We start from the raw sequence: 16,186 nt of genomic DNA, 5'->3' as shown, positions 1-16,186 counted from the left end.
TGACCTCTGCTAAGAAACTCACCCACCACACAAGGGGCTGGCCATCAGGGAGAGCTTGCAAGCCATTATCCCTTCATTTCTGTGGGTTCTTTTCTCCTTTGTCTAGCTCCCTCTCAGTCCCAGCCTGTGTCTGTCTGTTTAAACTTTTTTCATGTCCACATTCTTCCTTAGTAACTAAGGAGCTTCTGTCTCTCAACAGCCCTATTTTTCCCTGCCCCAATCTCTCTCAATAAAGGATGGCTTTCCCCACCCTCTGAGTTTGGAAGGATCGATGCTAACCCTTTACCGTTGTAGGTGTCCACACAGACAAGACCCAAGCAAGCCACATCACGTTAAGAATTAAATGCTTCACTAAATCTGCTGAGAGATGCCTTCTTTGGCCCGTCTCTGTCTCATTACACTCCTGGCTTCCCTACAGGGACTTAAGACATCCTATACTTTTGAAGTTTTATAACAGAATTCCTTGGCATTTTCTGCATTATGATTGTCTTTTCCCAATCATGCTTTTACCAACTGACACAAGAAGTCACATTCAAACTGGGTAGACATATATATAAAAAAGCAGAGAACTTTTGTGTCCCTACTCTTCTCCTTCTGAGGCTGCCCCCCACCCCCACCCCCCAACCTTACCAGTGTCTCACAGGTGGCTCCTATTTCTTATTTCCTCTTGGGCTTGACTACAGTGGTTAGTTCTATAGTTGGCCAGCCCAAGCACTGCCAGTCTTTTTTTTATTTTTTATTTTATTGATTTTTTACAGAGAGGAAGAGAGAGGAATAGAGAGTTAGAGTCAGTGATCAGCTGCCTCCTGCACACACCCCACTGGGGATGTGCCCACAACCAAGGTACATGCCCCTGACCAGAATCGAACCTGGGACCCTTCAGTCCGCGGACCGACGCTCTACCACTGAGCCAAACCGGTTTCGGCAAGTCTTTTTTTTTTTTTTTTAAATCTTTATTGAAAGTATTATATATGTCCCCTCCCCACCCCCATTGATGCCTTCTAGCCACCTCCCATCCCCCAGCCTCCTCACCCCAGACCTTCAACACCCTATTGTCTGCATCTATTTATGCATAAGTTATTTGATTACTGCCCACCCTCAACTGCTTTCCCTCTGAGAGTCCTGTTCCATGCTTCTGAGTCTCTGGATCTATGTTGTTCACCAGTTTATTTTGTTCAGTAGATTCCACATATTGCCAGTCTTTCTGCAGCCATTGTGCCAGGTTCTGCAGAGTGGCATTTCCACCTACATATTCTTTCTCAGCATCTCTATCCGTCAGAATCTAGGAAGGAAAATAGAAACCACTCTATGTCTTTCAACAGAGGGAACTGAGTGTAGGAATTGGTCACACCACTGAGGAAATAGCTACAGTCTCTGAGGCAGCCCTGAGATCACCAACAACAGGGAAGCACTATCACTCCCAAACTGGAGGGGGAATTGGGAGAAGGTGCTTTCTAGACCCTAGAAGCTAGGGAAGCCCACAGAGGCTAGAATTGATATGTAGGTGCCTGTCAGGACTTGGAGCAACAGAGCTGATGTGGCCACAGATAGGGATGCTAAGACAAGCAAGGGAGGGAGGGGGAGAGAGAGAGAGAGAGAGAGAGAGAGAACACCTAACTTCTCTCTTCTTCTCACCTCCAGTCTTCTACCAGGGTCTTCTATTGGCCAAACCTGCCTGCCCAAAAGCTGGTGCAAGGGAGCCTGGGCATTACAGTTCCCTGGGAGATGGAGAAGAGCAGCAAGTGTGGGTAATGGCATCCATTCGGTCCTCTCACCCCCACCACCCTTTTTGCTCAGGCTGAGTTGGCGCCCATTCATTCCAGAAAACTCCTACTCTTTTATAATGTCTCTAATCAAGAGAGCTGGCAGCTTGACACAGGCATCATATTTTTATATGATCTCACAGATAGAACAAACGAGGGGGAAATCCGGCTCTTCCCAAACTCCTCCCAGGCAGGGGCGGTGAGCTCTGTAATATGGTTAGTCACCCAGTCCTGCTCATGAGGATAATTGCTGCCCCTAGTCCTTTGGAGGGGAGCAGCATCTCCATTCTTTAGGAGGAGCTTCAAGGTCTATGGTTCTGCTCATTCTTGCAACCATGCTAGCCCCAGAGACTCCACTATACCTTGAACATCATCTCCTACTCTATAAGACCAAACCCATAACCCACACCCTGCTACCCAGCCACATTCTGCCCCGAGGGCCTGTGTCCTGTGGTTATTCCAAAGGGCTTCAGGGTAGCTCCAGCTCTTGTCTGAGACAGTGAATCCTTTCCAGCCTGGCTTCCCTCGGGTCGTTCTCCACCCCCTTTCCTCATAGCTTGTTTGTGGCATGGGAGCTCAGACACAGGGGAATGTGGATAGGGAGAGTCCAAGAGCGCAGCCGAAGAAACAAAGGCCCCTACGTTTGTTCAGCCAAGAAAATAACGTGAACCAAGATGAGGGATTTGGGCTGTTTTGTTTTGGAGCCTTTCAAGGGGCCAGGCATGCAATTCTGTTTGGATTGGGAAGAAAGGCATAACTGAGCAGGAGAGAATTCTTTGCTGAATTTATTTGGGCTGTTCCCAGATTAAAGGAAACACCAGGAGCATTAGACTGTGTAAATGTTGCAGTCAGACAGGAGGGGACCCTGTCTCTTTCTAGAACGTGTTGGGACAGCATTTAGAAGCAATGGGCTTGTTTGTCCATCAATCATCCATCTGGTTAATTCAGCATAAATTCAAGCCACTCACCTTGCTTTCCTTTTTTTTTCCTTCATTTTTACTAGAGGCCCAGTGCACAAAATTCAGACTGTGTTGAAAGTCTGCATCCTGGTGATCAGTGTGCATCACAGCGATTAGTCATTCCACTGTTCGGTTAATTTACATATTATAATTTTATTATATACTAGTGACCCAGTGCACAAAATTCATGCACATTAAAAGGGAATTAATTAGAGGAAATATTTTAATATTGCTATTTACCCTTTATCTATAATAGAAATGTCAGGGATAAAAAAAATAGTAAAATATATATTAAAATCTTCCTTCTATCATTCTATTGCTTGTCCTGAGAACCAGAGTCAAGTCCCTGCTCACCCATGTGCACCTCAAAATCCTGCAAGACCCAGTCCCAGCTGGCCCCACCCCCATTGGGCTAGATCCAGACCTGGCTGGCCCCACCCCTGTCAAGCCCTACCAGGTGGGGAGTGTGGCCACAAGTCCCACAGTTCGGCACTGGGGAGGAGTGTGCAGCCTGAGGCCCCCTGGCCCAAGCTGGGGCAGGGGGCATGCCTTGAGATCCCCATCAAGCCCCGCCAGATGGGGGTGTGTGGCATCAGGTCCCCTATCCCAGTGCCAAAGTGGAGGGTGCAGCCTGAGGCCCCCAACCCAGTGTGGGGGTGGGGGGCAAGGCCTGAGGTTCCCCAGCCTAGCACCAGGGCAGGGGGCACAGCTTGAGGTCCCCTGTCAAGCCCCAGCAAGTGGGGGATGCAGCCTCAAGTCCTCTTTCCCTTCCCAGTACCAAGCAGCCTCAGGTCCCTGCTGATTGCTCGTTAAGGCTTATTTCGAAAACTCGGCCTCCACTGTGGGCATAGCCATCTTGTTATGTCATGATGGTCAATTTGCATATTTCCTTTTATTAGATAGGATGATTTATTGATTTGAGAGAAACATCAGTTTGTTGTTTCACTTATGTATGCATTTTTTTTTTTTTTTTGTTTCTTATATATGCCCTAACCAGGGATTGAACCCCTCAACCTTGGTGTATCAAGATGATGTTCCAACCTACTGAGATACCCAGCCAGGGCTTTGCTTTCCTTTTTTAAAAAATATTTTTATTGATGTCAGAGAGGAAGGGAGAAGGTATGAGAGACAGAGAAACATTGGTAATGAGAGAGCTGCTTTCTGTACGCCCTACACTAGGGATCGAGCCTGCAACCCCAGCATGTGCCCTGACTGGGAATCAAACCACAATCTCCTGGTTCACAGGTCAACTCTCAACCACTGAGGCATGCCGGCTGGGCTGCTTTCCTTTTCTAACAGTGTTAGTTAGGACTGCTGGTTCAAAGTGACAGAGACCTCAGAACTCACTAACTCAGAACAGAGGGAGTTTTACAACTGCCTCATAAAATCTAAACTCTTGAACTTGCCAGGCAGAGAAAATGCAGAGATACAATAGGATTGGGATCAGGGTTGCTGTTCTGTTTAAATTCGTTCTGTCTCTTGGTGGCTGTGGGCTGCTTCTCTTACGCTACTGAGATGGACGGCTGTAGCAAAGTACCACATGGAGAGCCTGAAACAGCAGAGTGAATTGACTCAGTGCTGGAAGTTGGGAGTCCAGTCCAGGTGTGGGCAGTGCCCTGCTCCCTCTGAAGGCAGAAACTCCCAGGCCTCCCTCCTAGCTCAGAGAGTCCTGGGCTCCTGGCAGCACCACTGATCTCATGTGATGTTCTCTCCGTGTGCATGCCTGTCTCCAGGTCCACAAGCTCCCCTTTTCCCAAGGATTTTTATTGGATTAGGGATTGCCTCGGTGACCTCATTTTAATTGATTACCTCTCTATGGAGACCCTGTCTCCAATTAAGGCTCCATTCTGAGGTGCTGGGGGTTAGGACTTCAACATGTCATTTTTGGAGCATACACTCCAATCCATTACACCCACGTGGCCACTAATAGCTCTGAAGTTTTTCATCTGAGAATCTACATTGCTAGAGAGTACACTCTACTTCATTTTGTTTTCAGAAAGCCCAGGGGAGGGTTATGACTGTTCGGTTTGACCAGGTTCTGCTCTCCCCATGGGCAGCCAGGGGGCCCCCAAACTGTGGTTGACCTGGCTTCATTAGGGTGTCAGCCCAGAGCCAATCAATGATGGCCGGGTAGGCAGGGTTCTTGGCGTGACAGTTCTCATAAGACCCACGTACCTGGTATCTGTCAGATCAGCCAATTAACATTGGGTACAAATCCCAGGTCATGGTGGCTTATGACAGCAATGGTTTGTTCTCCCCCATGGTCCAAGCCCACTCTGGGCATTGAGGGTGGGAAAAGCGTTTCTCATAGTCCCCCAGAATCCAGGCTGGCAAACTGTCCCACCTGCCAGCCCCCTCTCTCACACACACCCTGCCAGTGTGAACGAGAGCCCTGCCTCAGTAATTAAATCTCCTACCTGGAAGAAGTACATTTCTGCACACAACCCCCAGGCTCTCATTAGCGGCGTGGCCCTTGTCAGGGTGTGCCATCCCACCTGTGCCTGGAAGGCAGAAAGCCAGAAAAAATTGCCAAATAGCACCAATGACTTTCACACCCCAGGTGATGGGAGCTGTGGAAAGCTTGGTTCCCAGAATGGGCTGTTGCCTGGTAGACTAGGAGCTGAGCACTCCAGGAGCCTGCCAGGCCAAGAGAAAGGGCAGCAGGGAAACAGTGAGATGTTGGAAACCCCTTGGTCTGGCTGCAGCCTGGAGGGGCTGAGGGGTGAGTGGTGGGGGACTGGGCTGGGAAGGCAGCCAGGCTGGAGTAGAGAACTGCTCATTCTAAGGAGGGGTTTGGATTTTGCCCCAAAGACAGAGGGAACGAGCAAGGAATCTGAGCCAGGAGAAGCAGGGCAGGTTTGCATTTAGGAATACCATAGGCAGCCTGATCATTTGAAGGAAGGAGCTGAAGAGCAGGGACCTGTGAGGAGATCAGTCACCCCTAGGAGCTAGTGGTAGAAACCCCACTCTGGTGTGGGAGTGCAGCTGTGGTCGGTACAGCAGAGGTGGCTCTGTGGGAGTGCTGGCATCTGTACTGTCTCCTGAAGAGGAACAGCTGGTAGACGTGGAAGGAGGGGGATGCTTTGCAAGCTGACTGTGACGCCAAGGAAAGACCTAGAGGTCTTGGAGCACTTGAATTTATGTTTGTGCTGCACATTCAAATCCCAGAATTTATACACACACACACACACACACACACACACTGATTTCAGAGAAAGGAGAGAGAGAAAGAAAAAAAAAACATCAATGATGAGAGAGAGTCATTGATTGGCTGCCTCCTGCATGCTCCCAACTGAGGAGGAAACCCACAACCTGGGCATGTGCCCTTACCGAGAATGAAACTGACCTCCTGGTTCATAGGTTACCGCTCAACCATTGAGCCACGCCGGCCAGGCCAAATGCCAGAACTTTTGATGGTGTATTTGAAGGGCTTAAAGGGGAACGTTGGTTAAGGAAAAGCAAGTTGCAGGAAATTGAGAACCACCTCACGCCTGATACCACAAACCTCATCAGGGTGCTTTTCAACATGTGCAGTTATCTGAGAACCATTCACTCCCTGCCAGTGCTTCCTTCCACGCCTTGTCTTACAGGCAGAGTTCTTGGCACATCTTCACAAACATGTGATCTTTCCCTGGCGGGAGCCCAGTATCTTTGTCTTACTCTCAGTCCTAGTAGGATGGTGCTCCCGCCTGCACCACTCACCCTCTCTCTGTCAGACATCCCTATAGTAGCATAGAGCCTCCGTCCTTTCCAAGACAGCTGGACACCTGGTATGGCTTTGGGCAGCTCATGCTCACATGGAAGAGCCACTTGTGAGCACACACAGGCGGACCCACAAGAGAGAACACTGAGCAGAAACCTGGATGCAGCCCAGGGGCAAGCAACTGGCAAAGGAGCTCCGCCCAGCTTCCCTGTGCAGCAGACCTTCCTTACCAGGACAGGGCTGGCTGGGGCTGGCTCACCGCCCCACAAGGACCTGTGAAAAAGCTCCTGAGGCCTTCAGGAATGAGGATGCCCCGTTAAACGTTCGTAAGGAGACTACCTAAAGCCCATCTGCTGCCTTTATTTCCCCCAGAGTGATTTAAAGTGTGCAGCTGTTCAACAGGAAATGTTCCATGACACCATGGGCTCACGGATTGGCCTTGAATGTTGGGGAACAGATAGGAGGTGTGGAGTGTGGAAAAGTGGATGAGCATACTCAGGAGTTACCCCTGCTCCCCAGTGTCTCCAGCTGGACATGTAGATTTCCTACCCTGTCTATGTGCGCTCTCATGCGGGTGTGGTTCTGTGTGTGTCTTTGATTCTTTCAGTGTGTGTGTGTGTGTGTGTGTGTGTTTTCTTTTGAATCAGAAAATTGGTCTTTGAGTTCACCAGCAGCAGCTGCAGCTGCCATAATTAAAATGAAATAACCTGCTTCCTTTAGTCTGTAGGCAGAAAAGCTTTTTTTTTAAAAAAAAATCCATATTCTAAATGGACTTTGGAATGTGGTGAATCTGCCTTCTCTCCTCTCCCTCTTCACTTGCAACAAGTTTGATGGCTTTGTTTTCCTCAGGAGTCAGGGGAAGAGAAGGGAATTCACCTTGAGGAGCATTGGTCTGGCCCGGCACTAGGCAAGGTCATCCCATCTACACAAGCCAGGACTGGAATCTGGCTGGGATGCTTCATTTTCTCCTCTGCCATGTGCAGTTCCGTGTCTTGTAAGCCCCTCATCTCTCCACCTGTCTGACTGTCCGGACACCCGGAGATTTGGCTTTATTGAAATGTGAGGGGATATGTTGGCACCTATAATTGGCTTGGATTAGAAACCAAAGCTTTTTTTTTTTTTTTTTGCAGAATAACAAGGTTAAGTGTTCAGCCCTAATGATTACATGGTAATGAGATGGTTTTCAGGGAATTGGACCTGCTCTTGAAGGTGTTGCTTAAAAGTCACTCTTTCAACCAGGCTGGGGAAAGAAAACCCCTAAAGAACGGCAGACAGCCGTCTTGTGTGGACCTCAGAATACGGTGACGGAAGTAGAAAGGGGTGAGTGTGTGCCGGGCGTTGAAGACACTGTGGCACTGTCTCCAGGAGCTCCCAGTCTGGGCAAGAGAAAGACATGCCAGTAAAGAACTATATGACATGGGCAAGAAGCATTAGGTCATGGACATGAACAGCTTGCTATCATTTCAGCAAGTTTTTTCTCCAAAAATCTATTTCTTTCCATTGATAACTTGTGAGGAGAGGAACCTCACTGTGAGTGTGATGCCCAGAATGGGAATATAAAACGATGCAAAGAAACTAGTATACATTCGGATGTACGTGTGCAAGTCTGGTGCTTACGCTCTCTAATCCCTTGTTATCGTTCCCCCTTAATAATGAAGACATGTAAGGAGCTAAGGGGTTTGCCCAAAGCCCACAGGCAGTGACCAGACAGGGACTCAATTCCATCCTACCTGCTGCACAGTCCTTGCTCCTGCCAGGGCACCTCTGAGAAAGTTCTGCGCCCTGCTGTGAGGCGGCTAGCACAAGGATTGTCCATGTTTAGAATGAGAAATGTTCTTCTCCTTGAACAATCCAAGTTTTAAATCTGGCGTCTTGGCAGGAGTAACTCATGATTATCATCTCTGGCTGCAGGCGTGAAGGTCAAGTTTGAGTTCACCGAGTGCTCCAGGCAATCCTCCCAAAGCATGAAGTCAGTCCAGAGCATAGAAATGCTAGGAGTCAGTGAAAAAACAGATTCCTGGCATCCAAAGGGTGTTCCCTGTGGCTCCCGAGTCGCATGCTCCTGTCACCACACCTTTGCTGAGAAGGGAAAGACAGACGGAAGCTAGCCCAGCAGGGAGGGAGGGTGGCCTCCTGCCACCTTTGAATTCTCTGCAAAAGACCCAAGTCTGTGATGTTTGGTGCCCAACTCAACACGCTGTCTCTTATCTCCTTGGTGTGTGGTCACTTTGGGGAAAGTTAGCAGAAGCGGAAGCACCCTGCATCCCCCTCCAGCTGGACGTCTCAAAATGCAGTCCAGAAAATGACCATGCTTCCATCCACCAAGGGTAGGCGTAGAGGTGCACGGGAATGGAAGGTGTTCTGGGAATGTCAGGTGTACAGGAGTTGCGCACAGTGTCACAGCACGCTTTACTGTGGCTCTCCCGGAAAGGAGAGAGCTTGGCACACCATCAGGAGCTTCCTATCCCAGGCACCGCCCCTTTCTGGTCATACTGTGCAGAGCTTGCCAGATTCATCTTCCTACTGCAGATCTCCAACACTTCATATCTCTGCTCACAAGCCCTCAATGGCTCCCTGTGACTGACAGAATAATGGCCACCGTCTCTAAATTGGCATCCAGAGCTGTGTCAATGGAGGCCCAGCCCACCTGCCAGGTGCTATGTTTTCCATTTTCCCCTCCTGTGCCTACACTCCCTCATGAGGAGCATGCTGCCCTGTCCCCAGGCCCCCTGTCTAACACTGTGCTGGGCTGAGTTCTCTTTGGTCAGCCAGGGTGGATCTCTCTGCTCTCATTTTCTCATGGGATTTCATCTATATCTCTCTTATAAAACTGCCAAGCATTATGATTACTTGTGGGTGTGTCTTCTTTCTTTCTTGTCAGCCTGTGAGCTTCCTGAGGGCAGGATTTGCTTGAGTCACCAGTGTATCCTATATAGCACCTAACATGTACTACATGAAAGAATGAATGGATGAGAAAGTGAATAAATGAATGAATGCTGTGTTCCTCTTCTAACTGGATTTCCCCTCCACAAAAACGCTAGTATGGCCCTGGCCAGAGTGGTTCAGTTGGGTGGAGTGTCGTCAAAACAAAATAAAAAGAACAACAAAAAATGCTAGTATGTAAATATTTCGAAAACCTTTGGTGGACCCATCCCATGAGCATTTTGGTTTTATGAATAGTCACTTTGATGCTTATTGGAGGACATGTAAAAAGAGGGAATTCAGGGGAAATTGAAAAGGAAATCAGCAAAAAGAAGAGAGTTGAGGTTTTCCCCTGAAGCCTTGGGAAAGATGAGGATGTAAGACAACTAAAACTGCATTTCCACAACTTCTTCAGGGGGGTGGGGGGAGATCAGCAGGCCCAGGGATCTACAGCCTGAGCTGTGGAGGCACAGTGCACTGTTATCCCTGGACAAGGGAGAGGGCCTGAGAAAGACCCAAAGTGTTTCATCCAAGACCCTGGAGGGGACTAGGACCCCAGCAGGATCACTGGGGCCAAACCCAACAGCCCTGAGTGCTAAAGTCCACCTGGGGGGAGGCCCAGGCCCAGAAGAAAGTGCCCATAGTTCCAGCAAAGCAAGTTCCTGCTGATCTCTGCAACTTCAGAGGGTCAACTTGTAATGAAAAAACATGCAATAAATAGAGATGAAGAGCGTTATTGCCCATTCTACATGCACAATGTGGTAGTCCTACCGTATGTGGTGTGCTGTCTGCTTTTTATTTTAGTGAATGTGGTATGACTCTGAAGGACTTTGCTAGAGTTTTGGTTGTCAGGTCTTCTACACTGGGGTATGCAGGATCTGAGGTGGAGAAGGATGCTCTGCCCTTGAGCAGAGCCTGCTGACCATTCCTGCTTAATGCAGTTATTCTTTGTTGAAGAAAACGAGAATTCACAATAAAGAAATATATGAAGTGCAAATGAAGCTAGAAAAATTTTCAAGCTAGGATTTCACTTTCAATGGAAATTACCAGTAATGCCTCACCTTACAATACATAACAGCGTCTCTTAGCTAAGAACCTTGGTATATTGGGCAAATACATATTTAAGGAATTTCTCAAGTAATGACTTTTTGCCTCAGGTAACTGAAGGCACCTGTCATGCCTTGTTCTTTCGCCTCATGGGTCTTTGATATAAGATGACATTTGGTGGTGTTTTCAGTGAGTGAGTGTGGTACCCAGATTGTGAATCTGTGAGGACTGGTGTTCACATCCCAGTTCCTCCTACCTCATACTGCGATGACCAAAGCAAATAACTTAAAGCTTTTGAGCCTGGGATAGATTTTTTTTGTATTCATTTCATAAGCTGTTATCAAGTACAGCTATCTCCTTTGGCATTGGAGATCAGAAATGAGTCAAATTCAATGTCATAAAATTATAGGGCCAGAAAGGTCACTGGTTCAAAAATTTCCTCTTTCAGATTAGGAAACAAAGGCTCAAAGAGGGGAATCGATTTGCTAGAGATTGTAATGCAATAAGAGGGCCAGAACCAAAACTCTTCTGTGTAAGGAATTTTGCTCATGGAGTACCCCAGGGATGCTCAGCCCATTTTATTGGGCATGGAAGGAAGGCTCCAATACATTCAGAATCAATGACAGAACTGTCACAGGGGCCAGAGCATCAGCCTTAAGCTCCATCCCCTCACCTTTGTCCCAACACTCACCACATCACAGTAGATCCTTTGCAAAACACTGCTTCTATTCTGCTCCAAGTCCTGGCTGGGCACCTGGGTTGTAAAGAGGACTGACTTGCAGTCCATGCCTTGAGAGGTTTGGGCAGCCTGAGGAATCACCTGTGAACAGTAGCTATCAGACAGCACCCTCACTCCCACCCTGAAAAAGACTCACCAGAGCCTCCCGGGAAGGCTGCAGAAAGGGAGTCTGTGTGGGATTCTCAGGGAATTGGGGGCCCATTTCTCTGTGTGGCTGGGGAACCAGGAACAAGCCCAGCTCCCTTTGCTGGAAGTGTTTGTAGTGACTGCTGGGGAGAGATCAGTGAGGAAGGTCAGGACCATCTTGCCACCTCACTCAGTTGGGCCTGTGTTCTCTGCTTCAACAGAAAGGATCACGCCCCATCCTCCAGGATCTGATGGCCCACGGACACTGCTGACTCTTCAGAACATGCGGACATGGAGCCAGGTCAGTCCTCTCGTTCGCTCTGATTTTCTGCATCATCAGCTGCAAACCTGTGGTCTTGATGAGAAGGTCCCTCTTGGAATGTGAATTTGTGATTGCTTTTTGGGTGAAGGCTTTTGCCACTAAGAAGCATGGGAAGTGGAGGAGGTCAGGCCAGAGTGGAGGTGGCCTCCTCCAGGAGCAGAAAGCAGGAGGTAGACTGGTGGCTGCTGGAACCCAACCAGCTTGCTGGCAACCAGCATGATTGGAGGACAGAGCAGGCAAGGACCTGGCATCCAGCTGGAATGAGATGGGGGAGCTGGCAGCCAGGAGGTACCTGGCAAGCTCAGGACCACATAGGCATTGGTGGTGATCAGTCATTCTGGGGTCCAGAGTTCGATGGTTGCATTCCAAGCTGGAGTTGAGTGAGAGGCGAAGTTGAAAATATGGGTTGGGGGAGCTGAGTGGGATGCTGCCTAGAGGAGTCCAGTGGCCAGAACAGCTCTCTGGAGACCTTTCTTTATATTGCCATGCAGAAGAGCAATAGCAAAAAAACAGTAGGAAGCTCCTGGGTTGGGTGGGAAAGTGGAAGGATGTTTCAAGCTAGAGGAGGAACATGACACAGAGAAAGGTAGGATCATAACTAGAGGCTGGGCCATGGGGAGAAGGCTGAGGAAGCAAAGGAGCCAGGGCCCAGGGAGCAAGCTCATTACTGAAAACCTACTGTGAAGCCAGCCCTCTCCCTTTTCCTTTTCCTCTAAGCCATCTATCTACAAGGGAGGTGTGTGTATCTTGCTAGGCCCAGTTATACTGCAGTAATAGATTCACGCGAGAATCCCAGTGGCTTAACACAGCAAGGTTTGTTTCTTGCTGGTGCTGCATGTCTAACTGAGGCGGGCAAGGGCTCTGCTTTACCTCACGCCTCAGGAGCAGGCTGAGGAAGGCTCGGCCATATTGTAGGTGTACCACCTGGAGCGTGAGGCCACCGTGGTCCCTGCAGCAGAGGCAAAACAGCTGGAAGGCTGCGCTGGCTCTTAAATGATTCAGTCCCGAAGTGACGCACAGCCCACGGGCTGGAACTAGTCCCATGCCCTGCCTGATTTTTAGGGCTCTGGGAAATATGGGGAAGACATGGCTAGTTGGAGAGCAGTAACCACCTTCACGCCAGTAGGTATAATTTCCATTTTTTAGGTAAGGAAACTGAGGCTCAGAGAAAGGAACCATCTTATCTGAGGTCTCCCAGCTAAAAAGTTCTGGAGTCTAGACTTTACATAACTGACTCAATTATTTATTTAGCTTATTCAGCAAAAACATATTGAATAAAAATGACAGTCCCAACACTGTGATAGGCTCTGGGGATATAACAGGGAATAAAAACGAAGGTAGTCCTGCCCCATGTGGCTCAATCGGTTAGGTGTGCAATGAAGGTTCTGGTTTTATTCCTGGTCAGAGCATATGCCTTGATTCTTGGCAGGGTGAGTCAGGAGGCAGCTAATCAATGTGTCCTTCTCACATCAATGGGTCCAGCTGTGGGGTGCTGGCCTGAGTCTCATGGACCAGCGGACTGTCTGGAGCTGCAGCCCAGGGGCCCCAAATCTGCCTGTCCCCCTCACCCTAAATCAGGAAGCAGGAGTCCTTGTTGCCAAGTCAGGCTTCTCCTGCTTCCTTGGAGATCAGGAAAATGAGGCAAATGGAACACTAATGACATTCAGAGAGAGAACTAAATCGGGAGGTGTTGCAAACACCATGGAGGAGGGAGATGCGATGTGAAAGGCTCTCTCCAGAGTGGGCAGGGGAGTGGGAGAGTGCAGAGAGAGCTGGAAGTGGCGTCCCATGGCTTTCTCTGGCACCCACACGTGGGGTGGCCTGTGGGATCATTGTAGGGGCTTCCCTCGTCTCACTTTAAGTCAGGGACCTTTTCGTCAACTGACTCATCCATTCATTGATGCCCTCCCACCTACCTTGCCAAAACAGATTTGAGTGGGTTAACAATTATAAATTGATTAATAGCTAAGACTAAGACTGTTCAATGCACAATTAAGGTAGACAGTAAGGGAGAGAAAAAGGAGGGGAGGAGGAGAAGAAAAAGATTATCAGAGCCACCCAGAAGCGGGGTTCTTGAGAAGCAGCTTGGGGATCTGGTGACAAACAGATCGGGCTGTGATTGTTTAAGATCGTCAAGGGAGGAAAAGCTGTGATGGGGTAGCAGTGATGACCAGTGTTTCAGAGAACTTTCAAATCCTTGTCTATTCTTTCAATTATAGGCATTGACCATGTGCTATGTGCTAGGGATCCCCCTTCCCAAAGGGTACTTTCTTCTATCTCATTGAATGTTCATAGCTCCTGCAAGGTGGTCTTTAAGGCTCATTTTAGAGATGAGGCGACTGAGGCTCAGAGACACTGAGCCGTTTCCTTAGCACATGGTGCCGGAGCAGCTGGATATGCACCTGTGAAAGCATGAAGTTGGACCCATTCCTCACGCTATATACAAAAAATGACCTCAACATGATCATCGGCCTAAATTTAAGAGCTAAAACACTAAACCTTTAAAAGAAAACGGGGGCTTAAATGTAATGATCTCAGATTAGGCAATGGTTTGACACCTGCCAAAGCAGGGGAGGATAAAACTCATAAATTGGACATCATCAACATTTTAAAAATTTGTGCTTCGGCCCTGGCTGGTGTGTGTGGCTCAGCAGTTAGTGTGTGTACCAGAGGGTTTAATTCCCCGGTCAAGGCAAGGGCACATACCTGGGCTGCAAGCTTGATCCCTACCCCCCAGTCAGGGCTCATGTGGAAGGCAACCATTAGATGTCTCTCTCTCTTTCTGTTCCCCTTCTCCCCTTCCTTCCACTTTCTATTAATGGAAAAAATATCCTCATTCCCCAGATGGAAGGCAGAAGCAGTTAGAGCTTCTATTAAGCCAAATATTAAAGAGATTTGCCAAAATGGGAAACAGTGTCACCCCATCCATTTCTGTAAAGAAGAAATACATTGAAGGCTTTTACACAAGCACTTCCTTGATGGTATACACATTTGGATGTACAGAGGACTATGCCACCAACATGCAGTAAAAGTCATTCGCTGCTGCTCTGGCTGGTTTGGTTCAGTGGATAGAGTGTCAGCCTGCAGACTGAAGAGTCCCAGATTCAATTTCAGTCAAGGGCATGTGCCCCGAGTTGCAGGTTCAATCCCCAGTAGGGAGCATGCAGGAGATAGTAGATCAATGATTCTCTCTTATCATTGGTGTTTCTAGTTCTCTATCCCTCTCCCTTCCTCTCTGAAATCAATAAAATAAATTTTAAATAAAAGTCATCCACTGCCTATTCTAATTCAAATGAAGTCGTATCAGTTATCTGGAAAGTGAGTAAAATAAGGAAAAGAAGGAAAAGAGAAACTAACAGCTAATTGAGCATCAACTATGGCCCATGCATTCACCATGCTATCTAATCATCACAGCAGTTAAGTAGTATTTCTCCCATTTTACAGATGAATAAACTGAGGCATCCACCCTCCCACCCTCAGCCCCCAACCAAGGATACCTTACTAAGTGTTCGAGCTGGTTCAAAATCAAGCCATTTTTTTTGTTTGTTTCTAAAGCCCATGAAACCTTTTCTCATGACTCCACATGAGCTCAGCACCATTTGTTTGATTTAGAGTGTTTAAGGCTACACATTCTTTTTAAAATGTGTTTCTATCATATCTTTCCAAATACCATTTTTAGCTCTTGAAAACTTGAACAGGGGCATCAACTGTGCTTGCTTGTTCTCCCTTCTGGAGTCTCCCATGGCAACATCTGCACGCAGAGGACAAATGACAAGGTCCACTTTGTGTTGCTTGTTTTTCATTGAAGACATGGCCACAATTAAAATATTCACCCCAAGTTACTGTTAACTGGACTTATTATTGACTCAGAGATTACTGAGTGTGCAGACCTGGTCATGACTGTCCATCCTCATTGGTGATGGGAACCTGGGAGGATAAAGGGTTGGGATATATCTATTGCTTTTCTCTGGGCCAGGTCAGGGAAATCATCTTAAATGGAACACCCTCATTCTTCTATAAATACTGTATGTCTAATGCATGAAATTTGTGCAAGGGGCTCAGCCCCCACCGTCACGATGGCCCTGGGGGCCTCTGCCACTTCTGCCTTGCTCCCTCCCCCTTCCCCAGCGAGCCTGCCCCAGCTTCCACTGGAAAGATGTCTGGAAGAATGACCAGTTTAATTAGCATATTATGCTTTTATTATTATAGATTGAGTAAGGCACACAAGGCTTATGTGCCAATCATGTCAGTTAAACAAAGGATACATGGACATTTTTAAACTCACACTGTGGGTTCATATCTAAGATAGGTATCTTGCATGCTTTAGTCATATTTGAAAACCTGTAAGTTTTTGCTGGAGATAGGAACATCCCCACTTTCCAGTGATCACCTAGACATGGGTCTTGCTCAGGGACATGCATGCCCTGGTAGATGGTGGAGCTGGGGTTTGGAGCCAGTTCTGCTTGCAGACACAATGCTATACTTCACTAAGAAAGAACATGTTGAGTGGGGCCCAGTGGGAGTGCCATGCTCTGACTGAGGAAGTGCAGAGACCTGGCCACAGACATCCGTGGCTGGTTTCAGGCTCTCTTCTTCCCAGACCGT

The 16,186-nt window shown here is 48.1% G+C and overlaps 1 protein-coding gene across 6 annotated transcripts in view; it reads left to right on the top strand.

The window, feature by feature from the left end:
* The window catches only part of TENM4 (teneurin transmembrane protein 4), a 547,191-nt gene that overhangs the window by 72,285 nt on the left and 458,720 nt on the right, over positions 1 to 16,186 (top strand). For 4 of the 6 annotated variants that reach the window (XM_045577432.1, XM_045577431.1, XM_045577430.1 and 1 more), the window contains exon 1: positions 11,464 to 11,560. In XM_045577432.1, coding sequence (XP_045433388.1) covers positions 11,551 to 11,560 — 10 coding nt within the window. In that variant the 5' untranslated portion in view covers positions 11,464 to 11,550. Of the gene's footprint in view, positions 1 to 11,455; positions 11,561 to 16,186 lie in introns of those variants that run through there. The other 2 variants (XM_045577427.1, XM_045577429.1) reach the window with 2 other exon arrangements.

This window comes from Pipistrellus kuhlii, unplaced genomic scaffold (genome assembly GCF_014108245.1).
Source record: "Pipistrellus kuhlii isolate mPipKuh1 unplaced genomic scaffold, mPipKuh1.p scaffold_m20_p_9, whole genome shotgun sequence".
NCBI classification, from domain to species: Eukaryota; Metazoa; Chordata; class Mammalia; order Chiroptera; family Vespertilionidae; genus Pipistrellus; species Pipistrellus kuhlii.
Note: the sequence above shows the minus strand (reverse complement) of the source record. Positions and strands in the feature narration are given on the sequence as shown.